General features: G+C 45.0%; 1 protein-coding gene across 1 annotated transcript in view; it reads right to left on the reverse strand.

Moving 5' to 3' along the window:
• The window catches only part of LOC129859874 (fibroblast growth factor 14-like), a 97003-nt gene extending 74158 nt beyond the window's left edge, over positions 1-22845 (reverse strand). Inside the window, exon 1 of the mRNA XM_055930096.1 lies at positions 21828-22845. Within this exon, the coding sequence (XP_055786071.1) occupies positions 21828-22332 (505 nt within the window). The 5' untranslated portion in view covers positions 22333-22845. The remainder of the gene's footprint in view (positions 1-21827) is intronic.
• Positions 22846-27233: the final 4388 nt, after the last annotated feature.

Here is a 27233-nt window from a genome sequence, read left to right on the forward strand (position 1 = left end):
CTAGGAATATCTCTGTTGTGTCATACAGTCATCAGGACCTCATAAGAAACACACACACACACACACACACACACACAGAGAGAGAGAGAGAGAGAGAGAGAGAGAGAGAGAGAGAGAGAGAGAGAGAGAGAGAGAGAGAGAGAGAGAGAGAGAGAGAGAGAGAGAGAGAGAGAGAGAGAGAGAGAGAGAGAGAGAGAGAGAGAGAGAGAGAGAGGAGAGAGAGAGAGAGAGAGAGAGAGAGAGAGAGAGAGAGAGAGAGAGAGAGAGAGAGAGAGAGAGAGAGAGAGAGAGAGAGAGAGAGAGAGAGAGAGAGAGAGAGAGAGAATGGCCACCAGGAATGTTGTTGACTGGGGTCCTTATAAGTCTGTCTACTGGCTCCACTTCTGATGCTGTTGAAGTACGCTTAGCAGAGATGTCTGCACTGGTATCTGTCCTCACTTCCACACTCACTATCACAACATATAGACCTGAAGGGAAACCTCTAAAGCCTTACCACGCACACACACACACACACACACACACGCATCAACTCATGTGGGGATATGTGTGGGGTTATGGGTAATGTAGGCCAGGCTGCATAAAACGTGTATTTTTGTATTTTTTATTTAGACGTTATTTTAATAAAGGCGTTGCAGCGGGGTAAAGTAGGTAAAGTAGTTCAGGGATCTACATTCTGTGGAAATGTAGGCCATTCAGTAGTGGGTTTGTTATTGTCACAGAAGGGGGGCTGAGTTTGTGTTGCAGTGAGGAGCAAGCGAGGACATGGGGGAATCATAAGCAGCTTTCAGATACTGGATAATGTATTAGAGAACAAACTAAACATGAAAACAGAAGTGAAGAAAACATAGATGTACATCAGTGTAGAGTGGATCTTTAAAGCTATGTGTCTGCAGACAACAGTGTTTGTAGGTTTAAGTGAGAAGAGATCAGGAGAAAGATTGTCTTTAGCGTAGAGTTAGTAATTCGGACTCAAGATGATAAGCTAATGAAAGCACACAAACATGGTATGCACACACACACACACACCAGGTCACTCGTGATACAAGTCCTTATTCAACGTCTATCCATGTCTGAGGATGTCGAGAGAAGATGTGGAAACCGGCCACTAGGGACAACAGTGAGTGCTGTTACTTAACAATTCGGAGTTAATGCCTAAACTTAACCTTAAACACTTCAAAATGTAACGTTTGGAAGAACTTTGAAATTTGAGAAACATGGATGATGTCCAATTCTGAAGTGAGATTGTGAGAGCTAGTTGCATACACACACACACACACACACACACACACACACACACACACACACACACACACACACACACACACACACACACACACACACACACACACACACACACACACACACACACACAGTTTTGTGCAGCTAACCTTGTGGGGACACACAATTCAGTCCCATTCAAAATCCTATTTCCCCTAACCCCTAACCCTAACCCTAACCTTAACCCTAACGATAACTCCTAACCCTAAAACTAACCCTAACGTATTTCTAACACTTATTCTAACCTTAACCCTAAACCCCCTAGAAATAGCATTTGACCTCGTGGGTACTAACAAAATGTCCTCAGTTGGTCAAATTTTTGTTTGTTTACTGTTCTTGTGGGCACTTCTGGTCCCCACAAGAATAGTTAAACACACACACACAGACACACACACAGATGCACATGGGGGCGCTGCACCACAACATCTAATTTACAACCTAACAATTGTATCTGTAGCTTTTATTTTAAGTAAGCATTTCACTGTAAGGTCTACACCTGTTGTATTCGGCGCACGTGACAAATAAACTTTGATTTGATTTGATTTGAAATAGAGAAATGTATATTGCTGAAGCATCTTGGACATAAGCAGCAACGAGATAAGAGAAGACCCTCATTGATTTAACAATTATTTAAACAAATTTACATTATGCTCTGTCAGAATTATACAGGACACGTCATCAACTGTGATGTCATCAATTGGAATCTGTTAAAAAATTCAACAAAGTCATTTGTGATGCCATCAATTGGCATCTGTTAAAATGACCAAAGAAGTCCTTTGTGATGTCATAATGAGACTAATTTAGAATGGTCAACAGTCATTTGTGATGTCATAATGAGAAACCATCAGAATGGTCAACTAAACCCTGTAATGTCATTACGTAATAAGAATCAATCACAATGGCAAGTACAGGAAGGTGTATGCCATTTAAACTCCTCTTAGACATACAGAAAGGAGAGGCAGCAGGCCAAACCGCAGCACGTTATGTATTGGGCACACGCCTTTAACACCAGCCAGCAGACAAAGAGGAAGTGTGGTGGGTGGTAAAAATATATATGCCTCAGGCCCGGGCCACAGAGTCACAGAAGAGAGAGAGAGAGAGAGCGAAACAGAGAGACATGAAACGAGAGAGAAAGAGAGAAGAGAATAGAGAAGAGAGCTACAACTTACCACTATTGATTTGATATTGCACATACACAAACATAAACATACACTTAAATACGCACACAGATACGCACACACACACACTGACATGTCAACCTCAGCAGTAAGAACTCCCACAGGACTTGTACTAATAGTGCAGTTCAGAGAAAAAAGAGGAACGGCCAATTCAGCAAATCTCCCTTCTCTCTTATTTTTCCAGTCTGGGGCTGTCCAGCTTAATGTATCATTGTATATAAAGGTGTTTCCCAGTCTGGGGCTGTCCAGCTCAATGTATCATTGTATATAAAGGTGTTTTCCAGTCTGGGGTTGTCCAGCTCAATGTATCATTGTATTTAAAGGTGTCTCCCATTCTGGGGCTGTCCAGCTCAATGTATCATTGTATATAATGGTGTTTTCCAGTCTGGGGCTTTCCAGCTCAATGTATCATTGTATATAAAGGTGTTTTCCAGTCTGGGGTTGTCCAGCTCAATGTTTCATTGTATTTAAAGGTGTCTCCCATTCTGGGGCTGTCCAGCTCAATGTATCATTATATTTAACGGTGTTTTCCAGTCTGAGGCTGGGCAGCTCAATGTATCATTGTATATAATTGTGTTTCCATTCTGGGGCTGTCCAGCTCAATGTAACATTGAATACAAAGGTGTATTGCAGTCTGGGGCTGTCCAGCTCAATGTATCATTGTATATAATTGTGTTATCCAGTCTGGGGCTGGGCAGCTCAATGTATCATTGTATATAAAGGTGTTTTCCAGTCTGGGGCTGTCCAGCTCAATGTATCATTGTATATAATGGTGTTTCTCAGGCTGGGGCTGTCCAGATAAATTTCTCATTGTATAATCAGGTGTTTTCCAGTCTGAGGCTGGGCAGCTCAATGTATCATTGTATTTAAAGGTGTTTTCCAGTCTGGGGCTGTCCAGCTCAATGTATCATTGTATTTAATGTGGTTTCCCAGTCTGGGGCTGTCCAGCTCAATGTATCATTGTATATAAAGGTGTTTCCAGTCTGGGGCTGTCCAGTTCAATGTATCATTGCATATAAAGGTGTTTTCCAGTCTGGGGCTGGGCAGCTCAATGTATCATTGAATATGAAGGTGTTTCCCAGTCTGGGGCTGTCCAGCTCAATGTATCATTGTATATAATGGTGTTTTGCCGTATGGGGCTGTCCAGCTCAATGTATCATTGTATATAAAGGTGTTTTCCAGTCTGGGGCTGTCCAGCTCAATGTATCATTGTATATAAAGGTGTTTTCCAGTCTGGGGCTGTCCAGCTCAATGTATCATTGTATATAATGGTGTTTTCCAGTCTGGGGCTCTCCAGCTCAATGTATCATTGTATATAATGGTGTTTGCCAGTCTGGGGCTGTCCAGCTCAATATGTCATTGTATATAAAGGAGTTTTCCAGTCTGGGGCTGTCCAGCTCAATGTATCATTGTATATAAAGGTGTTTTCCAGTCTGGGGCTGTTCAGATCAATGTATCATTCTATATAAAGGTGTTTTCCAGTCTGGGGCTGTCCAGCTCAATGTATCATTGTATATAAAGGTGTTTTCCAGTCTGGGGCTTTCCAGCTCAATGTATCATTCTATATAAAGGAGTTTTCCAGTCTGGGGCTGTCCAGCTCAATGTATCATTGTATATAAAGGTGTTTTCCAGTTTGGCGCTGTCCAGCTCAATGTATCATTGTATATAATTGTGTTTTCCAGTCTGGGGCTTTCCAGCTCAATGTATCATTGTATATAAAGGTGTTTTCCAGTCTGGGGCTGTTCAGATCAATGTATCATTATATTTAACGGTGTTTTCCAGTCTGAGGCTGGGCAGCTCAATGTATCATTGTATATAAAGGTGTTTTCCAGTCTGGGGCTGTTCAGATCAATGTATCATTATATTTAACGGTGTTTTCCAGTCTGAGGCTGGGCAGCTCAATGTAACATTGTATATAAAGGTGTATTGCAGTCTGGGGCTGTCCAGCTCAATGTATCATTGTATATAATTGTGTTTCCATTCTGGGGCTGTCCAGCTCAATGTAACATTGAATACAAAGGTGTATTGCAGTCTGGGGCTGTCCAGCTCAATGTATCATTGTATATAATTGTGTTATCCAGTCTGGGGCTGGGCAGCTCAATGTATCATTGTATATAAAGGTGTTTCCAGTCTGGGGCTGTCAAGATCAATGTATCATTGTATACAATGGTGTTTTCCAGTCTGGGGCTGTCCAGCTCAATGTATCATTGTATATAATGGTGTTTCTCAGGCTGGGGCTGTCCAGATAAATTTCTCATTGTATAATCAGGTGTTTTCCAGTCTGAGGCTGGGCAGCTCAATGTATCATTGTATTTAAAGGTGTTTTCCAGTCTGGGGCTGTCCAGCTCAATGTATCATTGTATTTAATGTGGTTTCCCAGTCTGGGGCTGTCCAGCTCAATGTATCATTGTATATAAAGGTGTTTTCCAGTCTGGGGCTGTCCAGTTCAATGTATCATTGCATATAAAGGTGTTTTCCAGTCTGGGGCTTTCCAGCTCAATGTATCATTGCATATAAAGGTGTTTTCCAGTCTGGGGCTGGGCAGCTCAATGTATCATTGAATATGAAGGTGTTTCCCAGTCTGGGGCTGTCCAGCTCAATGTATCATTGTATATAATGGTGTTTTGCCGTATGGGGCTGTCCAGCTCAATGTATCATTGTATATAAAGGTGTTTTCCAGTCTGGGGCTGTCCAGCTCAATGTATTATTGTATATAAAGGTGTTTTCCAGTCTGGGGCTGTCCAGCTCAATGTATCATTGTATATAATTGTGTTTTCCAGTCTGGGGCTGGGCAGCTCAATGTATCATTGTATATAATGGTGTTTCCTTGTCTGGGGCTGGGCAGCTCAATGTATCATTGTATATAAAGGTGTATTCGAGTCTGGGGCTGGGCAGCTCAATGTATCATTGTATATAATTGTGTTTTCCAGTCTGGGGCTGGGCAGCTCAATGTATCATTGTATATAATGGTGTTTCCTTGTCTGGGGCTGGGCAGCTCAATGTATCATTGTATATAATGGTGTTTCCTTGTCTGGGGCTGGGCAGCTCAATGTATCATTGTATATAAAGGTGTATTCGAGTCTGGGGCTGGGCAGCTCAATGTATCATTGTATATAAAGGTGTTTTCCATTCTGGGGCTGTCCAGCTCAATGTATCATTGTATTTAATGGTGCTTCCCAGTCTGGGGCTGTCCAGCTCAATGTATCATTGTATTTATTGGTGCTTCCCAGTCTGGGGCTGTCCAGCTCAATGTATCATTGTATTTAATGTGGTTTCCCAGTCTGGGGCTGTCCAGCTCAATGTATCATTGTATATAATGGTGTTTTCCAGTCTGGCGCTGTCCAGCTCAATGTATCATTGTATATAAAGGTGTTTTCCAGTCTGGGGCTGTCCAGATAAATGTATCATTGTATTTAATGTGGTTTTCCAGTCTGGGGCTGTCCAGCTCAATGTATCATTGTATATAATTGTGTTTTCCAGTCTGGGGCTGGGCAGCTCAATGTATCATTGTATATAATGGTGTTTCCTTGTCTGGGGCTGGGCAGCTCAATGTATCATTGTATATAAAGGTGTATTCGAGTCTGGGGCTGGGCAGCTCAATGTATCATTGTATATAATTGTGTTTTCCAGTCTGGGGCTGGGCAGCTCAATGTATCATTGTATATAATGGTGTTTCCTTGTCTGGGGCTGGGCAGCTCAATGTATCATTGTATATAATGGTGTTTCCTTGTCTGGGGCTGGGCAGCTCAATGTATCATTGTATATAAAGGTGTATTCGAGTCTGGGGCTGGGCAGCTCAATGTATCATTGTATATAAAGGTGTTTTCCATTCTGGGGCTGTCCAGCTCAATGTATCATTGTATTTAATGGTGCTTCCCAGTCTGGGGCTGTCCAGCTCAATGTATCATTGTATTTATTGGTGCTTCCCAGTCTGGGGCTGTCCAGCTCAATGTATCATTGTATTTAATGTGGTTTCCCAGTCTGGGGCTGTCCAGCTCAATGTATCATTGTATATAATGGTGTTTTCCAGTCTGGCGCTGTCCAGCTCAATGTATCATTGTATATAAAGGTGTTTTCCAGTCTGGGGCTGTCCAGATAAATCTATCATTGTATTTAATGTGGTTTTCCAGTCTGGGGCTGTCCAGCTCAATGTATCATTGTATATAAAGGCTTTTTCCAGTCTGGGCCTGTCCAGCTCAATGTATCATTGTATGTAAATGTGTTATCCAGTCTGGGGCAGGGAAGCTCAATGTATCATTATATTTAATGGTGTTTCCCAGTCTGGGGCTGTCCAGATCAATGTATCATTGTATTTAATGGTGTTTTCCAGTCTGGGGCTGTCCAGCTCAATGTATCTTTGTATATAAAGGTGTTTTCCAGTCTGGGGCTGTCCAGCTCAGTGTATCTTTGTATATAATGGTATTTCTCAGTCTGGCGCTGTCCAGCTCAATGTATCATTGTATATAAAGGTGTTTTCCAGTCTGGGGCTGTCCAGCTCAGTGTATCTTTGTATATAATGGTATTTCTCAGTCTGGCGCTGTCCAGCTCAATGTATCATTGTATATAAAGGTGTTTTCCAGTCTGGGGCTGTCCAGAGAAATGTATCATTGTATTTAATGTGGTTTCCCAGTCTGGGGCTGTCCAGCTCAATGTATCATTGTATTTATTGATGTTTCCGAGTCTGGGGCTGTCCAGCTCAATGTATCATTGTATTTATTGATGTTTCCCAGTCTGGGGCTGTCCAGCTCAATGTATCATTGTATATAAATGCTTTTTCCAGTCTCGGGCTGCTCAGTATCATTGTATATAATTGTGTGATCAGGCAGACACTAAAATCACAATAGTCACCAGCTGTTACCTGTGTCATGTTGTCAGGTCACCAGCACATTAGCTGTTACCTGTGTCCTGTTGTTAGATCTGTGAATATGAAAGATTATTCTAAACTGTTTCCATTGAACAGAAAAAAGCCTATCACGTATCCCCTGCAATGATATAAGCTTTATTAGAAATTGGGTGGTTTGGCCCCTGAATGCTGATTGGCTGAAAGCTGTGCTATATCTTACTTTTTCCCCCTTCTCCCCAATTTCTTGGTATCCAATTGGTAGTAGTTACAGTCTTCTCTCATCGCTGCAACTCCCATACGGACTCGGGAGAGGTGAAGATCCATGCGTCCTCCGAAACACAACCCAACCTAGCCGCACTGCTTCTTGACACAGCACACATCCAACCCGGAAGCCAGCCGCACCTAATGTGTCGGAGGAAACAGTGTACACCTGGCGAACTAGTCAGTGTTCCGGCCAAACCCTCCCTAACCCGGACGATGCTGAGCCAATTGTGCGTCGCCCCATGGACCTCCCGGGGTTCGAACCCAGAATCTCTTGAGGCACAGCTAGCACTGCAATGCAGTGCCTTAGACCACTGCGCCACCCGGGAGGCCACAAGCTGTACTATATCAGACTGTATATCATGGGTATAACAAAACAGTTTTTTAAACTTTTGTAATTACGTTAGGAACCAGTTTATAATAGCAATAAGGTAGTGCCTTGCGTCATGGCTAAGAACAGCCCTTTGCCGTGGTATATTGGTAATATACCACAACCCCTTGTGTGTTATTTCTTAATTATAAAGCTGTATAGCGAGAGGTGCTACCTGTTAGCATTTCCAATAGGAATTGCACTGGCAGTCTGAGGGATGCTAAAGCTAGCACCGTTACACTAGCTGGGCATTTACGCAAGCCAAAGCCGGATGCCTGCTCCACATAGAGTTCACCCCTCTGGCAATCTGTAGGACCTCACACTGGCTGTCTGTATTGAGCCCTTGTGCTGATATAGAATGCTGGTTTCGCAATCAAAATACAAAACTAAGACTCAAAGGACCTTCTAGTACTGTAATCTTCAAATGCCCAGCCCACACACACCATTTTCTCATTCGGTGTTGTGGGGTAGAAATTGATGTGCTAATTTAATGTTGTGTATCACTGAACCTTGGCCTTTCTCTCTGGCCTCAACTGATCATGGATCCAGCAGCGGTCAATACAACATTCAACCCCTGAGGATGTATGTGTGTGTGGGTGTGTCTTTACGTGTGTGTGTGTGTGTGCGTGTGCGTGCGTGCGTGTGTGCGTGTTCGTGTGTATTTGTGTGTGTGTGTGTTTGTGCATGTGTGTGTGTACATGTATGTGTGTGCATGTGCGTGCGTGCGTGTGTGTGAGGAAGAAAGGAAGTGAGAAAGCTTCTAGCTGGGACACGGTTAAATGGGGTACCAGGCATTAAATAACATCACCTTTTTCCCTTTAAACAATAAATGACGGTCAGTGATGCTTAGTGGCTTATATTGAAACGATAGAGCGAGCGAGAGAGAAATATTGAGAGTGAGTGTCAATGATAGAGAGAGTTTGAAAGAGAGAGTGTGAAAGAGAGTGAGTGTGTGTGTGAGAAAGAGATTGTGAGTGTGTGTGTGTGAGAAAGAGATTGTGAGTGTGTGTGTGTGAGAAAAAGAGTGAGAGTGTGTGTGTGAGAAAGAGAGTGAGTGAGTGAGTGAGTGAGTGAGTGAGTGAGTGAGTGAGTGAGTGAGTGAGTGAGTGAGTGAGTGTGTGTGTGTGTGTGTGTGTGTGTGAGAGAAAGAGAGTGAGAGTGTGTGTGTGAGAAAGATAGTGAGAGTGTGTGTGTGTGTGAGAAAGAGAGTGAGAGTGTGTGTGTGTGTGAGAAAGAGAGTGAGAGTGTGTGTGTGTGTGAGAAAGAGAGTGAGAGTGTGTGTGTGAGAAAAAAAGAGTGAGAGTGTGTGTGTGTGTGAGAAAGAGTGTGAGAGAGAGCGAGTGGACCTTAATGGATATAATTTGAGTGCTGTTTAACCTTCGCCTGTGAATGAGCTGTTATGGGAGCTCTTGATGAAAGTAGTCCTGTAGCAGAGATGAGTCGTACCTTTGGGAATAGAGCTGTTGTCTGACTCACACACTTTCTGCTTCAATCAATCTAAACCTTGTTCAAGGAATTATAACATTATATCTGCACAGCGATAAGCATGTTTTATGTACTATAAATAGTACATATATATACACTGCTCAAAAAAATAAAGGGAACACTTAAACAACACAATGTAACTCCAAGTCAATCACACTTCTGTGAAATCAAACTGTCCACTTAGGAAGCAACACTAATTGACAATAAATTTCACATGCTGTTGTGCAAATGGAATAGACAAAAGGTGGAAATTATAGGCAATTAGTAAGACACCCCCAAAAAAGGAATGGTTCTGCAGGTGGTGACCACACACCACTTCTCAGTTCCTATGCTTCCTGGCTGATGTTTTGGTCACTTTTGAATGCTGGCGGTGCTCTCACTCTAGTGGTAGCATGAGACGGAGTCTACAACCCACACAAGAGGCTCAGGTAGTGCAGTTCATCCAGGATGGCACATCAATGCGAGCTGTGGCAAAAAGGTTTGTTGTGTCTGTCAGCGTAGTGTCCAGAGCATGGAGGCGCTACCAGGAGACAGGCCAGTACATCAGGAGATGTGGAGGAGGCCATAGGAGGGCAACAACCCAGCAGCAGGACCGCTACCTCCGCCTTTGTGCAAGGTGGTGCACTGCCAGGGCCCTGCAAAATGACCTCCAGCAGGCCACAAATGTGCATGTGTCTGCTCAAACGGTCAGAAACAGACTCCATGAGGGTGGTATGAGGGCCCGACGTCCACAGGTGGGGGTTGTGCTTACAGCCCAACACCGTGAAGGACGTTTCGCATTTGCCAGAGAACACCAAGATTGGCAAATTCGCCACTGGCGCCCTGTGCTCTTCACAGATGAAAGCAGGTTCACACTGAGCACATGAGCATGTGACAGACGTGACAGAGTCTGGAGACGCCGTGGAGAACGTTCTGCTGCCTGCAACATCCTCCAGCAAGACCGGTTTGGCGATGGGTCAGTCATGGTGTGGGGTGGCATTTCTTTGTGGGGCCGCACAGCCCTCCATGTGCTCGCCAGAGGTAGCCTGACTGCCATTAGGTACCGAGATGAGATCATCAGACCCCTTGTGAGACCATATGCTGACACATGCACATTTGTGGCCTGCTGGAGGTCATTTTGCAGGGCTCTGGCAGTGCACCTCCTTGCACAAAGGGGGAGGTAGCGGTCCTGCTGCTGGGTTGTTGCCCTCCTATGGCCTCCTCCACGTTTCCTGATGTACTGGCCTGTCTCCTAGTAGCGCCTCCATGCTCTGGACACTACGCTGACAGACACAGCAAACCTTTTTGCCACATCTCGCATTGATGTGCCATCCTGGATGAGCTGCACTACCTGAGCCACTTGTGTGGGTTGTAGACTCCGTCTCATGCTACCACTAGAGTGAAAGCACCGCCAGCATTCAAAAGTGACCAAAACATCAGCCAGGAAGCATAGGAACTGAGAAGTGGTGTGTGGTCACCACCTGCAGAACCATTCCTTTTTTGGGGGTGTCTTACTAATTGCCTATAATTTCCACCTTTTGTCTATTCCATTTGCACAACAGCATGTGAAATTTATTGTCAATCAGTGTTGCATCCTAAGTGGACAGTTTGATTACACAGAAGTGTGATTGACTTGGAGTTACATTGTGTTGTTAAAGTGTTCCCTTTATTTTTTTGAGCAGTGTACATTGCCAAAGCAAGTCAAATAGATCATAAACAAAAGTGAAATAAACAATAAAAATGAACTGGTTATTAAATCTCTCTCTCTTGGGATTTAAACTGCACACACACACACACCTGCAGAGGTGGGGGAAATAACCTGTAGCAGGGGCTCCCCAGGAGAAAGGCTGGCTACCGCTGGTATAAGGTACTTAATTTGGAGCTGTCCATTCAACACTCCCAGTTTTCTAATGGGCCTGGTCAGCACCATGGACAGCGGCTGCCAAGAGATACTTCACACACAGAGACAAACAAAACAACAAGTAAAAGCTATTGAGGCCGGGTGTATTTAGCAAACAAGTGCTAGGCCCTCTACCAAGCAGCCAGGCAGCTATAAGCCAGAGCAGGCTGTGAACATATAACCATCTGCTGGGAGTCCGGGTCAGAAGCCTGTAGAAGACAAGACAAGCTGACATAGTCTCTCTCTCTCTCTCTCTCTCTCTCTCTCTCTGTTGTTCTGTCTGTCTGTCTGTCTGTCTGTCTCTCTCTCTCTCTCTCTCTCTCTCGCTCTCTCTCTGTCACTGATAGCTAAAATAGACACTAACTAAACTGAAATGCCTGTATTTACAATTGCAATGTTGTTTCTTCTGTCAAATGTGACTGGACCACTGTCCCATGTCACAACAAACTCATATATAGCTTCTGCAGATAACAGCCTAGTATAATCACTATACAGTATCAGTCAGCTTTGAAGAGGCTATGTTTACAAGACCTGTTGGGTTGGAATCATGTGGAATTGTGCTGTGCTGGAACGTGCTGGAACTATGGACCCAGAACATTATGAGATTCCAGTTCCACCACGGTCTCTCCCTCGAGACTGACTTGTGGAAGTTTGCGATTTACTGCAATGTTTCAATGTCTATTGGAGGGAGTTTCTGTACAGTTGAAGTCGGAAGTTTACATACACCTTAGCCAAATGCATTTAAACTCAGTTTTTCACAATTCCTGACATTTAATCCTAGTAAAAATTCCCTGTCTTAGGTCAGTTAGGATCACCACTTTATTTTAAGAATGTGAAATGTCAGAATAATAGTAGAGCGAATGATTTATTTCAGCTTTTATTTCTTTCATCACATTCCCAGTGGGTCAGAAGTTTACATACACTCAATCAGTATTTGGTAGCATTGCCTTTAAATTGTTTAACTGGGTCAAACGTTTAGGGTAGCCTTCCACAAGCTTCCCACAATAAGTTGGGTGAATTTTGGCCCATTCCTCCTGACAGAGCTGGTGTAACTGAGTCAGGTTTGTAGGACTCCATGCTCGCACACGCTTTTTCAGTTCTGCCCACATGTAACGATTGTTCTCCTCCTCGTCTGAGGAGGAGCATGGATCGGACCAAAACGCAGCTTGTGGAGAATACATGTACTTTAATTATAATGAAGACGAAATAAACACTTTTACAAACTAATACAAAAACAACAAACAACGTCAACAGACCTGAACATGTGAACTTACATATAACGAAGAACGCACGAACAGGTACAGACTAAACAAACGAAACAGTCCCGTGTGGTACAAACACTGACACGGAAAACAATCACCCACAAACAAACGGTGTGAACAGCCTACCTTAATATGGTTCTCAATCAGAGGAAACGTCAAACACCTGCCCCTGATTGAGAACCATATAAGGCTAATTAACCTGTTTGGGCTGCAGGGGCAGTATTGAGTAGCCGGATAAAAGGTGCCCATTTCAAACGGCCTCGTACTCAATTCTTGCTCGTACAATATGCATATTATTATTACTATTGGATAGAAAACACTCTCTAGTTTCTAAACCCATTTGAATTATATCTGTGAGTAAAACAGAACTCCTTTTGCAGCAAACTTCCTGACAGGAAGTGGAAAATCTGAAATCGATGCTCTCTTCTAGGGCCTGCCTATTAAAGTCCTTGATATTTATTCGTTTAGATGCACTTCATACGTCTTCCACTAGATGTCGACAAGCAGTGAGAGAAGAAATGGAGTGTGTAACTTGATCTGGGCTCGAATAAATGCTCTTTGTATGACGTGTCACCAGTTTCCTGTTTTCTGGAGAGCGCGTCAAGGGACCTGGATTTGCCTTCTGATAAGCTGTCGTTATGGACGACTAATATCTCCGGCTTTGATTTTATTTGATACATGTGACAATATCATCGTAAAGTATGTTTTTTCAATATAGTTTAACCTCTACAGAGTACCTAACCCGGATCCGGGAGCACCCCCCACACCCCCCACACTGATTAGCATCGCTAGCATAGCGTCACAATTAAATAGTAGCATCTAAATATCATTAAATCACAAGTCCAAGACACCCAATGAAAGACACAGATCTTGTGAATAAAACCACCATTTCAGATGTTTTAAATGTTTTACAGGGAAGACACAATATGTAAATCTATTAGCTAAACACGTTAGCAAAATGACACCATTTTCTTACTCCAACAGTTTCTTACTCCATCAGGTGCTATCACCAATTCGGCTAAACTAAGATATTGATAGCCACTAACCAACAAAAAAATTCTTAAGATGACAGTCTGATAACATATTTATGGTATAGCATAGTTTTTTTTTTTAAATGTGCATTTTTCAGGTATAAATCACAGTTCTACATTGCAGCTGCAATCTGATATAGTGCTGATGCAGCTAGAACAATTACAGAGACCAACGTTATATAACTAATTACTTGTCTTAAAACATTTCAGAAAAAATACACAGCGTACAGACATTGAAAGCCCAACATCTGGTGAATCCAAACAATATTTCAGATTTTTTAAATGTTTTATAGCGAAAACAAAATGTATCGCTAATTAGCATAACCAGGCCAGCCAGAACCAGCTGGACGCGCCCGACCAGTTCACATGCACGACAGATATATGAAATAACATCGTAAATTGGGTCTTACTATTGCTGGTCTTTCATCAGAATGTTGATCAAGGTGTCCTTAGTCCTGATGAGTCGTTCAATCCATTCACAATGGCAACCTCCCCTCTTCATTTAGCCTGGGTACTGGTCGACTGGCACGGTCAATTCCCAAAGTTAAAAAACTCAAAGAACGGAACACGGCAAAACTCCCGAAAAAATTCTAATAATCTGATTAAACTATATTGAAAAAACATACATTACGGTGATATGGTCACATGTAGCAAACAAACTTCGACACGGAGATAGTTTTCATCCGTAACGTCAGCATAACAAAAGACAATGCCACCTCTGAAAACGCGCATCTCAGAAACCGGAAGTTGTCGGTCACGCTAAAGAAATAAGTCTTATTTCACGTCAGTACAAGATAAACAAAAAATTTCTCCTCTGACGTCTTCCAGACACCCGGAGGAAGAAGAAGGAAGTGTCATTCGGGTCATAGGTGGCGTGACCATATATAGGCAGAGCTTTGAAGCGAGCATACACATCTTGCAATCTTTTTCAGGCTCAGGGAAAGTGCTGTGAAATGACCTGTGTTTGACTCAGAGACTCAATTGGAACGGTTTTAGAAACCATAGCTTGTTTTCTATCCAATGCTATATGGTTATATGCATATAGTAACAGCAATAATTGAATAAGAGGCAGTTTAGTCTGTAGAGGCAATTATGCTAATGCGAAATAGCACCCCCTGTATTCTCAAGAAGTTAATCAGATTATTGAAATTTTTTCGGGAGTTTTGCCGTGTTCCGTTCTCTTTGTTTGTCGACGATGGAGAGATTCGCGCCAGTTGGCAAGTGTGCTTGCAAAATCGAGAGGGAAAAAGGTCGTTCTAAATCCAAACAACGATTGTTCCCGACAAAGGACCCCTTGTACAACACTCTGATGAAAGATCAGCAAAAGTAGGACCCATTTTATGATGCTATGTCATATATCTGTCGAACATGTTGTGCTAGTCGTTTGCGCCCCGCTTTGGGTACTCTCTCGCTATACCTAAGCTGGATGTCGTAATGAAGTTATTTTTAGAATTCTAACACGGCGATTGCATTAAGAACTAGTGTATCTATCATTTCCTATACAACATGTATTTTTTTGTTATGTTTATGAATAGTTATTTGGTCAGAATATGTGTGTCAGAAAAAGTGTCAGAAAAATATCCGGACGTTGTGGGAAAAAGATGCTACGTTAGCACAATGTATAACCACTGATTTCAGCTCTAAATATGCACATTTTCGAACAAAACATAAGTGTATGTATAACCTGATGTTATAGGACTGTTATCTGATGAAGCTTATCAAGGTTAGTCAAAAATTATATATCTTTTGCTGGTTTGTTACGATCGCTAACTTTTGCTACTGGGGAATGGCTTGTGTTTCTGGCTATTGTGGTAAGCTAATATAACGCTATATTGTGTTTTCGCTGTAAAACACTTAAGAAATCGGAAATATTGGCTGGATTCACAAGATGCTTGTCTTTCATTTGCTGTACACAATGTATTTTTCAGAAATGTTTTATGATGAGTATTTAGGTATTTGACGTTGGTGTCTGTAATTATTCTGTCTGCTTTCGGTGCAATTTCTGATTGTAGCTGCAATGGAAACTATGATTTATACCTGAAATATGCACATTTTTCGAACAAAACATAGATTTATTGAATAACATGTTATAAGACTGTCATCTGATGAAGTTGTTTGTTGGTTAGTTTGGTTGGTTCTTGGTTAGTTAGGTTGGCTTTGTGCATGCTACCTGTGCTGTGAAAAATGTCTGTCCTTTTTTGTATTTGGTGGTGAGCTAACATAAATATACGTGCTGTTTTCGCTGTAAAACATTTTAAAATGTTGTTGTGTTGGCTGGATTCACAAGATGTGTACCTTTCATTTGCTGTATTGGACTTGTTAATGTGTGAAAGTTCAATATTTCAAAAAAATATATTTTGAATTTCGCGCCCTGCACTTGAAGTGGCTGTTGTCATATTGTGGCCGGACTCAGGCTTGCAGCCAGAAGAAGTTAACAATGAAACTAAACATAGAAACAAACAACATAGACTGCCCACCCAGCTCACGTCCTGACCAACTAAACACAGCTAAACAAAGGAAAATAAGGTCAGGAACGTGACAGTACCCCCTGCCCAAGATGCGGACTCCGGCCGCAAAACTGAACCTATAGGGGAGGGTCTGGGTGGGCATCTGTCCACGGTGGCGGCTCTGGCTCTGGACGTTGTCCCCAACCCACCATAGTCAATCCCCGCTTCCGTAGCCTCCTCCCAATGGCCACCCTCCAAATTAACCCACCTGGATTAAGGGACAGCGCCGGACTAAGTCGCAACACCGGGATGAGGGGCAGCACCGGACTGAGGGGCAGCACCGGACTGAGGGGCAGCTCCGGACTGAGGGGCAGCTCCGGACTGAGGGGCAGCTCCGGACTGAGGGGCAGCACCGGACTGAGGGGCAGCTGCGGACTGAGGGGCAGCTCCGGACTGAGGGGCAGCTCCGGACTGGCTGACAGCTCTGGCTGCTCATGGCTGGCTGACGGCTCTGGCTGCTCATGGCTGGTGGAAGGCTCTGGCTGCTCCTGTCTGGCGGAAGGCTCTGGCTGCTCCTGTCTGGCGGAAGGCTCTGGCTGCTCCTGTCTGGCGGAAGGCTCTAGCGGCTCCTGTCTGGCGGAAGGCTCTAGCGGCTCCTGCCTGGCGGAAGGCTCTAGCGGCTCCTGTCTGGCGGACGGCTCTAGCGGCTCCTGTCTGGCGGACGGCTCTAGCGGCTCCTGTCTGGCGGACGGCTCTGAAGGCTCAGGACAGACGGGCGGCTCTGAAGGCTCAGGACAGACGGGCGGCTTTGAAGGCTCAGGACAGACGGGCGGCTTTGAAGGCTCAGTACAGACGAGCAGCGCAGTCGGCGCTTGGCAGACGGACAGCTCAGACGGCGTTGGGCAGACGGGCAGTTCAGGCGCCGCTGGGCAGACGGCAGACTCTGGCCGGCTGAGGCGCACTGTAGGCCTGGTGCGTGGTGCCGGAACTGGAGGTACCGGGCTAAGGACACGCACCTTAAGGCTAGTGCGGGGAGCAGCAACAGGACGCACAGGACTCTGGAAACGCACAGGAGGCTTGGTGCGTGGTGCCGGAAATGGCGGTAACGGGCTGGAGACACGCACCATAGGGCTAGTGCGTGGAGGAGGAACAGGGCTCTGGGGACTCACAGGAGGCTTGGTGCGTGGTGCCGGAACTGGTGGTACCGGGCTGGAGACACGCACCATAGGGCTAGTGCGTGGAGGAGGAACAGGGCTCTGGAGACGCACAGGAAGCCTGATGCGTGGTGTAGGCACTGGTGGTACTGGGCTGGGGCGGGGAGGTGGCGCCGGATATACCGGACCGTGCAGGCGTACTGGCTCCCTTGAGCACTGAGCCTGCCCAACCTTACCTGGTTGTATGCTCCCCGTAGCCCGACCAGTGCGGGGAGGTGGAATAACCCGCACTGGGCTGTGTTGGCGAACCGGGGACACCATGCGTAAGGCTGGTGCCATGTATGCCGGCCCGAGGAGACGCACTGGAGACCAGACGCGTTGAGCCGGCTTCATGGCACCTGGCTCAATGCCCAATCTAGCCCTGCCAGTGCGGGGAGGTGGAATAACCCGCACCGGGCTATGCACACGTACAGGAGACACCGTGCGCTTTACCACATAAGACGGTGTCTGCCCGTACTCTCGCTCTCCACGGTAAGATCGCGAAGTGGGCGCAGGTCTCCTACCTGACTTCGCCACACTACCCTTTAGCCCCTCCCCCCCAATACATTTTTGGGCTTGACTCACAGGCTTCCGTGCTAGCCGCGTACCTTCATAAGGCCGGTTCCTCTCTCCGGTTGCCTCTGCTCTCCTAACTGCCTCCAGCTGTTCCCATGGGAGCCGATCTTTTCCAGCCAGGATCTCCTCCCATGTGTAGCAACCCTTGCCGTCCAAAACGTCCTCCCATGTCCATTCCTCCTTCGTGCGCTGCTGCTGCTTTCTCCACCGCTGCTTGGTCCTTGGTTGGTGGGTGATTCTGTAACGATTGTTCTCCTCCTCGCCTGAGGAGGAGCATGGATTGGACCAAAACGCAGCTTGTGGAGAATACATGTACTTTAATAATAACGAAGACGAAATAAACACTTTTACAAACTAATACAAAAACAACAAACAACGTCAACAGACCTGAACATGTGAACTTACATATAACGAAGAACGCACGAACAGGTACAGACTAAACAAACGAAACAGTCCCGTGTGGTACAAACACTGACACGGAAAACAATCACCCACAAACAAACGGTGTGAACAGCCTACCTTAATATGGTTCTCAATCAGAGGAAACGTCAAACACCTGCCCCTGATTGAGAACCATATAAGGCTAATTAACAATGAAACTAAACATAGAAACAAACAACATAGACTGCCCACCCAGCTCACGTCCTGACCAACTAAACACAGCTAAACAAAGGAAAATAAGGTCAGGAACGTGACACCACAAATGTTCTATAGGGTTGAGGTCAGGGCTTTGTGAAGGCCACTCCAATACCTTGACTTTGTTGTCCTTAAGCCATTTTGCCACAACTTTTGAAATATGCTTGGGGTCATTGTCCATTTGGAAGACCCATTTGCAACCAAGCTTTAACTTCCTGACTGATGTCTTGAGATGTTACTTCAATATATCCACATAATTTTCCTGCCTCATGATGCCATCTATTTTGTGAAGTGCACCAGTCCCTCCTGCAGCAAAGCACCCCCACAACATGATGATGTCACCCCCGTGCTTCATGGTTGGGATGGTGTTCTTCAGGTTGCAAGCCACCCCTTTTTTCCTCCAAACATAACGATGGTCATTATAGCCAAACAGTTTCACCAGACCAGAGGACATTTCTCCAAAAAGTAGGATCTTTGTCCCCATGTGCAGTTGCAAACTGTAGTCTGTTTTTTTATGGCGGTTTTGGAGCAGTGGCTTCTTTCTTGCTGAGCGGCTTTTCAGGTTATGTTGATATAGGACTCATTTTATTGTGGATATAGATACTTTTGTACCTGTTTCCTCCAGCATCTTCACAAGGTCCATTGCTGTTCTGGGATTGATTTGCACTTTTTGCCCCAAAGTATGTTCATCTCTAGGAGACAGAACGTGTCTCCTTCCTGAGCGGTATGACTGCTGTGTGGTCCCATGGTGTTTATACTAGCGTACTATTGTTTGTACAGATGAACGTGGTACCTTCAGGCCTTTGGATATTGCTCCCAAGGATGAGCCAGACTTGTAGAGGGCTACAATTGTGTAGACCTATTAAAAATAAAGGTGTATGCATGGTTCTTTATAGATCTAATAGGTTCTGTAAAGGACAGTTCATAATAATAGCTGGAATGGAGTGAATGGAATGGTATCAAACACATGGAAACCATATGTGTGATGTGTTTGATACCATTCCATTAATTCCATTCAAGCCATTACTATAAGCCCGTCCTCCCAAATGTAGATGCCACCAGCCGCCTGTGAATTCAGTGGTGGATTTCCCAGTGTGCCGTGCCTTCGAGCGAATTGTAGAGTTACCACCCATGACTTGTTAGTGACAGAGAAAGGGTTGATGCATTCATTAATTTTCAATCCTGTGGCCTTCACCAAGTAGAGATACTAAGTGAATATGTTATCTTTAAAATGTTATTATTTTAAACAATACAATACATATTTCATAATGCCTTTTTTGAGGGCCTAGTTTTACTCTAATACAGTGTCCTGAAACTCAAGGTTTACACGTCACGTCAGTCCTGCAAGTCATTTTATGCTGTTTTGCAAAGTGATATGTAATTCTTATTGGAATTCATTAAAAGTGGGGATATCCAACATTTGGAATGTTTATTCACCCACACCCTGCATTCGGAATGACTGCTAGGGTTGGGAAGACTAACATATGAGACTACCTTAAGCATCTAAACTGAACAACCATTTCAGTAACAGGTGCAATAAGTCCAAGTAACAAATTATATTAGTTTATAAAAATGTATGCTATTTATATTTGAGTAGCATAAGATTAATTATTCAATCAATGTACATGCAAAAAATATAGATATTTAGTATTTAGTATTTTATAAGGATCCCAATGAGCTAGTGCTAAAGCAACAGCTACTTTTCCTGGGGTACACATATTGAAACAAAACTCTACCAGCAATAGAGAATGCTGGGAAATATGATAATGATGGGCACGATTTTGTTACAATTCTGGTTATTAACACAAACAATGTGATTATTTTTCAACTCTTCCAGTGTTAATTTAACTCCAGAATCAACACTAGAAATGCTACACTGAAAAATAAACACTCTTAACACTGGCCAATTTGCTGTGTGCTATGAAAGGGACACATCTGGAGGCTTCCGTACATTTCAAGAACCTTTTAGAATTCTGAAGAACTGTAGAAGCCACATCAAGAAACCCCACTTACTCAAAGGCTATTTATCAGTCAAGAGTTCTCCAAGGAACCTTAAAGGTATAGTTCGTGATTTTGGCAATGAATCCCGTTATCTCCTTCCCCAGAGTCAAATGAACTCGTGGATACAATTTTGATGTATATGCATCCAGTATGAAGGAAGTTAGAGGCAGTTTCATGAGCCAACGCTAACTAGCGTTAGTGCAATGACTGGAAGTCTATGGGAACAGTTAGAATAACACATTTCGCTATTGCTAGTTAGCAACTTCCTTCACACTGCAACACAGACATACAAATGGTATCCACGAGTTAATCTGACTCTGGGGAAGTAGATAAAGGGCTTCACTGCCAAATCTCGAACTGTCCCTTTAAGAGCTGAGGAAGAACTATTTAAGAACCTTATTTTTTTCAGTGTAGGCCTACTAGAAAAATAACCTATTTGCGGAAGTGAGAAAAGACGTGGTAGGCCTTGTGTAATTCAAAGTTGGCCTAAATGTTCCATTGTTGGTGCAGCATGTGTCGCATTGCTTTGCATGAGATGCTACAGGCCTTTGTGTTGGAATATCTGATGATGTTATTTATAGATCAAAAGCTCTATGCAAAACAAAAAAAATGCTGTGTATATCTCAGCGTGTATTTACAGTCATGGCAACGTGTGTGAGCTGCATCAACAGATAGCCTTGATGTCCAATTCCTACGCAGCCTTGGTGAATTCTTAATATCGGCGTAAAGGGGAAACATTGCGTTTAGGTTTAGGGCCGCAGAGTGTTTGACTGGGCCAGTACTGAGCTGAGCCCGTGGAAGTGTTGCAGAAGTGAGCTATACTGCAGTGATACAAACCCGAACAAACCCGAGTGAGAACAGCGGCAGCCACAGCACAGCGAAAAGACGCAGCCTCGATACAGTCTGCAGCTAAATTGAATTGGCATTACAGGCCCTACAATCACCTGAAAAAGTTCCGCTACAGCTGAAATCTATGTGTTGCTGTGTCGTTGCGTTTGAGGGATTTGTTTTTGTGTGTTGGCTTTTTTCCTGCTGCGCTTCTGGCACGCGCAACACACACACACACACACACACACACACACAACACCAGCAGCAGTAGTGGGGTCTGCGCAAATAAGTTATTCACCCCCTCCTCTCCTCCTCCTCTTTCTCCCTCTCATCCTCTCCCCCTGCGCTCACTTGGTGCACAAATGCGATTGCAGCTACAACACACCAGCAACCATAAGCTTGCGTCTAACAGTGCAATCACAGGGGAGAAATACACACACACACACACACACACACACACACACACACACACACACACACACACACACACACACACACACACACACACGGGGGGGTCTCTCTCTCGCTTTCTCTGTCACTCTCTCAGTCTCTCACTCACCAGTTGGGTTCTTGGTTTTCTTGAGACTCTTGCCACAAAGACACTGCAGCATATGCGATCCTTTGCTGTAAATGTTCCAAAGAAACCTCATCGATTTGGTCGAGGAGCGCTCCAGCAGCCTAGACACCCTCATGGGGACTCGCTCCCCCCGCTTGCATAACAGCCAGGTCCCGTTGGGCTTAGCTCTGCGACTCGGCCCAACCAGCTGGACCATAGAACAGAACAGGTGAATCCCCGGGTCCTTCGCGTTGGCGCTTAGCTGCAGAAACGCTTCGTTATACCTCAGAATGAAGGCGATTGCTGCAGTTTCCTCCACTTGCTCCTGCTCCTTAACGGTATCGCTGCTGCGGGTACTGCTGCTGCCGCCTGGCCGGCGCGTCAGAAGCCCAAATAGACTCTTTAGATCGCATCTGCCGCACAGGGGGAGCGGTGCGGCAGACAGACATGCGGAGCTAGCGTGTAGTCGGCGAAACGCGGTGGATTTCTGGACAAAAAACCATTGCATATTAGTTCGTACGTTCCCGGGGTGAGGGTGGATATGAGATCGGTCCGTTAGTGAACCCGTAGGGGTACCATCCCTATGCGAACACTGCAGCGGAGCTTTCTAACCAATAACGCATAGCCAATCGCTGGAGCCCCGAATCCAAATCAAGTCGCGTCGTCACGTTGGTAAAGGCTACTCGCTTTTACTGTAAATCCCAGTAGGAATCAATCCCCAATCCCTTCGTTCCTGCGTCTTTAAAAAAAACGTGTTGAATATTTAATAAAGCCTAGGCTTTTTAAAATGAATAATCCATGCTTCTCTGGTAGAGTCCCAATGCACTGCTGCTGCTCTCCTATCCGGGTAGTTTCTGTTTTCTCTTTCCCCCTCTTCTTTTCCTCTCTTCCTCACCTTGTTGATGAAAATAAACTGACTACGGCCCTCCCTTCTCCCAAAAGTATAACGCATCCGGTAGGGATGTGTGTGCGTGGTCCCGTACCCCTGCGCTGGAGATAGGCGGGCGCGAGGAAGGGGGGTGGGATGAGAGGGAGGAGGGGTTCAAGCCAAGAGATCGGCTTTCCATTACGTAGACACGTGGTTTCCACATCATCACCTACGAACGAGACGCTCCTCCAGTTTTGGTAAAAGTGACTCGAGATATCGTCACTTCACCGGTCGTCTCGCTCTCTCCCGTCTTTTCCAGTCACTTCCAACCCGTGATTGGAATTCTCCATTGGGGGGAAACATAGGCTGAGGCTGAGGCTCACGCAGATGGGTGAAACGTCCAGTGCGTTGTAGAGCCATATGTAAAATAATAGAGCAACAATTATCCTGTAATTTATTGATAAGTGCTCTCTAGCTACTTCAATGTATCTCTGTGTGTGTGTGTGTGTGTGTGTGTGTGTGTGTGTGTGTGTGTGTGTGTGTGTGTGTGTGTGTGTGTGTGTGTGTGTGTGTGTGTTCCAGCAGATACATTGAAGTAGCCAGAGAGCACTTATCAATGCGGGTGGAGCAAGTCAGGACCACGGAGAGCGTGGTCCTGACCTGCTCCACCCGCATAGCACCAGCTCGACATCTGGTGCTGAAAGGACAGCGCCAGGACCAGCATCATATCAGTGGTGACGCATTCTCCCATTTTCCCTGCATGTTCTGCCATATATAATTAGTTTAGATTCTAACTTTCGACAAGAGAGCCATATTGCCCAGCCTTGAACCACCAAGAAAGGTTAAATAATAGCAATAGAGCGGGTGATAACTCTATTCATGCAAGGCACTACTGCTTTATTTGAACACCGTTGTTTAGTCACTTCTCAGTGTTCAAGGCCAAAGCTTTGCGCTATTACACAATGAATAAACAGCTCAGAACATTGCAGCAGGTGAGAAGAGGTACAATATTGCATAGGAGGTTGGCTGTGGTGTGTATAGAACCACCACAGTCAAAACTCTTTTCCATTTTCTTAACATGTGTTTCTAAATATATGGCTATAATATACAGTGCCGTGGGAAAGTATTCACCCCCTTTGACTTTTTCCACATTTTGTTATGTTACAGCCTTAATCTAAAATGAAGAATCTACACACAATACCTGCATTGATCATCATTGAGATGTTTTTACAACTTGATTGTAGTCCACCTGTGGTAAATTCAATTGATTGGACGTGATTTGGACAGGCACACACCTGTCTATATAAGGTCCCACAGTTGACAGTGCATGTCAGAGCAAAAGCCAAGCCATGAGGTCGAAGGAATAGTCTGTAGAGCTCCGAGACAGGATTGTGTCGAGGTACAGATCTGGGGAAGGGTACCAAAAAATGTCTTCAGCATTGAAGGACTTCAAGAACACAGTGGCCTCCTCATTTTTAAATGGAAGAAGTTTGGAACCACCAAGTCTCTTCCTAGAGCTGGCCACCCGGCCAAACTGAGCAATCAGGGGAGAAGGGCCTTGGTCAAGGAGGTGACCAAGAACCCGATGGTCACTCTGACAAGAGCTCCAGAATTCCTCTGTGGAGATGGGAGTACCTTCCAGAAGGACAACCATCTCTGCAGCACTCCATCAATCATGCCTTTACGGTAGAGTGGCCAGACAGATGCCAGTCCTCAGTAAAAGGCACATGACAACCCGCTTGGACTTTGCCAAAAGGCACCTAAAGACTCTCAGACCATGAGAAACAAGATTCTCTGGTCTGATGAAACCAAGACTAAATTCTTTGGCCTGAATATCAAGAGACACGTGCGGAGGAAACCTGGCACTATCCCTGCGGTGAAGCATGGTGGTGGCAGCACCATGCTGTGGGGGTATTTTTCAGCGACAGGGACTGGGAGACTAGTCAGGATTGAGGGAAAGATGAACGGAGCAAAGTACAGCGAGATCCTTGATGAAAACCTGCTCCAGAGCACTCAGGACCTCAGACTGGAGCAAGGGTTCACCTTTCAACAGGACAACGACCCTAAACACACAGCCAAGACAACACAGGTGTGTCTTCAAGACAAGTCTCTGAATGTCCTTGAGTGGCCCAGCCAGAGCCCAGACTTGAACCCATGTCTGGAGAGACCTGAAAATAGCTGTCCAGCAACGCTCCCCATCCCACCTGACAGAGCTTGAGAGGATCTGCATAGGAGAATGGGAGAAACTCCCCAAATACAGGTGAGCCAAGCTTGTAGCGTCCTACCAAAGAAGAGTTGAGGCTGTAATTTCTGCCAAAGGTGCTTCAACAAAATACTGAGTAAAGGGTCTGAATACTTATGTAAATGTGATATTTCTGTATAGTTAAAAAAACAAGTTATTTTTTGCAAAAACTAATAGAAACCAGATTTTGCTTTGTCATTTTGGGGTATTTTGTGTAGATTGATAAAAAAAACTAAGATTTAATACATTTTAGAAAAAGTCTGTAACCTAACAAAATGTGGAAAAAGTCAAGAGGTCTGAATACGTTCAGAAGGCACTGTATATATATATACTTTTTGCATATATATTATTTGAATATACAGTACCAGTCGAAAGTTTGGACAGACCTACTCATTCAAGGGTTTTTCTTTATGTTGACTTGTGGCTGCTTTTCCTTCCCTCTGTGGTCCAAGTCATCCCAAACCATCTCAATTGGGTTGAGGTCAGGTGCTTGTGGAGACCAGGTCATCTGATGCAGCACTCCATCACTCCCCAGTCACCCTCATTTGTTGACTTCTGTGATCGAAAAAGCCTTGGCCTCATGCATGTCAACATCAGAAGCCTCCTCCCTAAGTTTGCCTTACTCACCGCTTTAGCACACTCTGCCAACCCTGATGTCCTCGCCGTATCCGAATCCTGGCTTAGGAAGGCCACCAAAAATTCTGAGATTTCCATACCCAACTATAACACTTTCCGTCAAGATAGAACTGCCAAAGGGGGAGGAGTTGCAATCTACTGCAGAGATAGCCTGCAAAGTTCTGTCATACTTTCCAGGTCTATGCCCAAACAGTTCGAACTTCTAATTTTAAAAATTAATCTCTCCAGAAATAAGTCTCTCACTGTTGCCGCCTGCTACCGACCCCCCTCAGCTCCCAGCTGTGCCCTGGACACCATCTGTGAATTGATCGCTCCCCATCTAGCTTCAGAGTTTGTTCTGTTAGGTGACCTAAACTGGGATATGCTTAACACCCCGGCAGTCCTACAATCTAAGCTTGATGCCCTCAATCTCACACAAATCATCAAGGAACCCACCAGGTACAACCCTAAATCCGTAAACATGGGCACCCTAATAGACATTATCCTGACCAACTTGCCCTCCAAATACACCTCTGCTGTCTTCAATCAAGATCTCAGCGATCACTGCCTCATTGCCTGTATCCGCCACGGGTCCGCGGCCAAACCACCACCCCTCATCACTGTCAAACGCTCCCTAAAACACTTCTGCGAGCAGGCCTTTCTAATCGACCTGGCCCGGGTACCCTGGAAGGATATTGACCTCATCCCGTCAGTTGAGGATGCCTGGTCATTCTTTAAAAGTTACTTCCTCACCATATTAGACAAGCATGCTCCGTTCAAAAAATGCAGAACCAAGAACAGATATAGCCCTTGGTTCACTCCAGACCTGACTGCCCTCGACCAGCACAAAAACATCCTGTGGCGAACTGCAATAGCATCGAAGAGCCCCCGCGATATGCAACTGTTCAGGGAAGTCAGGAACCAATACACGCAGTCAGTCAGGAAAGCAAAGGCCAGTTTTTTCAAGCAGAAATTTGCATCCTGTAGCTCTAACTCCAAAAAGTTCTGGGATACTGTAAAGTCCATGGAAAACAAGAGCACCTCCTCCCAGCTGCCCACTTCACTGAGGCTAGGTAACACGGTCACCACTGATAAGTCCATGATAATCGAAAACTTCAACAAACATTTCTCAATGGCTGGCCATGCCTTCCTCCTGGCGACTCCAACCTTGGCCAACAGCCCCTCCCCCCCGCTGCTACTCGCCCAAGCCTCCCCAGCTTCTCCTTTACCCATATCCAGATAGCAGATGTTCTGAAAGAGCTGGAAAACCTGGACCCATACAAATCAGCTGGGCTTGACAATCTGGACCCTCTATTTCTGAAACTGTCCGCCGCCATTGTCGCACCCCCTATTACCAGCCTGTTCAACCTCTCCTTCGTATCATCTGAGATCCCCAAGGATTGGAAAGCTGCCGCGGTCATCCCCCTCTTCAAAGGGGGAGACACCCTGGACCCAAACTGTTACAGACCTATATCCATCCTGCCCTGCCTATCTAAGGTCTTCGAAAGCCAAGTCAACAAACAGATCACTGACCATCTCGAATCCCACCGTACCTTCTCCGCTGTGCAATCCGGTTTCCGAGCCGGTCACGGGTGCACCTCAGCCACGCTCAAGGTACTAAACGATGTCATAACCGCCATCGATAAAAGACATTACTGTGCAGCCATCTTCATCGACCTGGCCA

This window comes from Salvelinus fontinalis, chromosome 7 (genome assembly GCF_029448725.1).
Source record: "Salvelinus fontinalis isolate EN_2023a chromosome 7, ASM2944872v1, whole genome shotgun sequence".
NCBI classification, from domain to species: domain Eukaryota; kingdom Metazoa; phylum Chordata; class Actinopteri; order Salmoniformes; family Salmonidae; genus Salvelinus; species Salvelinus fontinalis.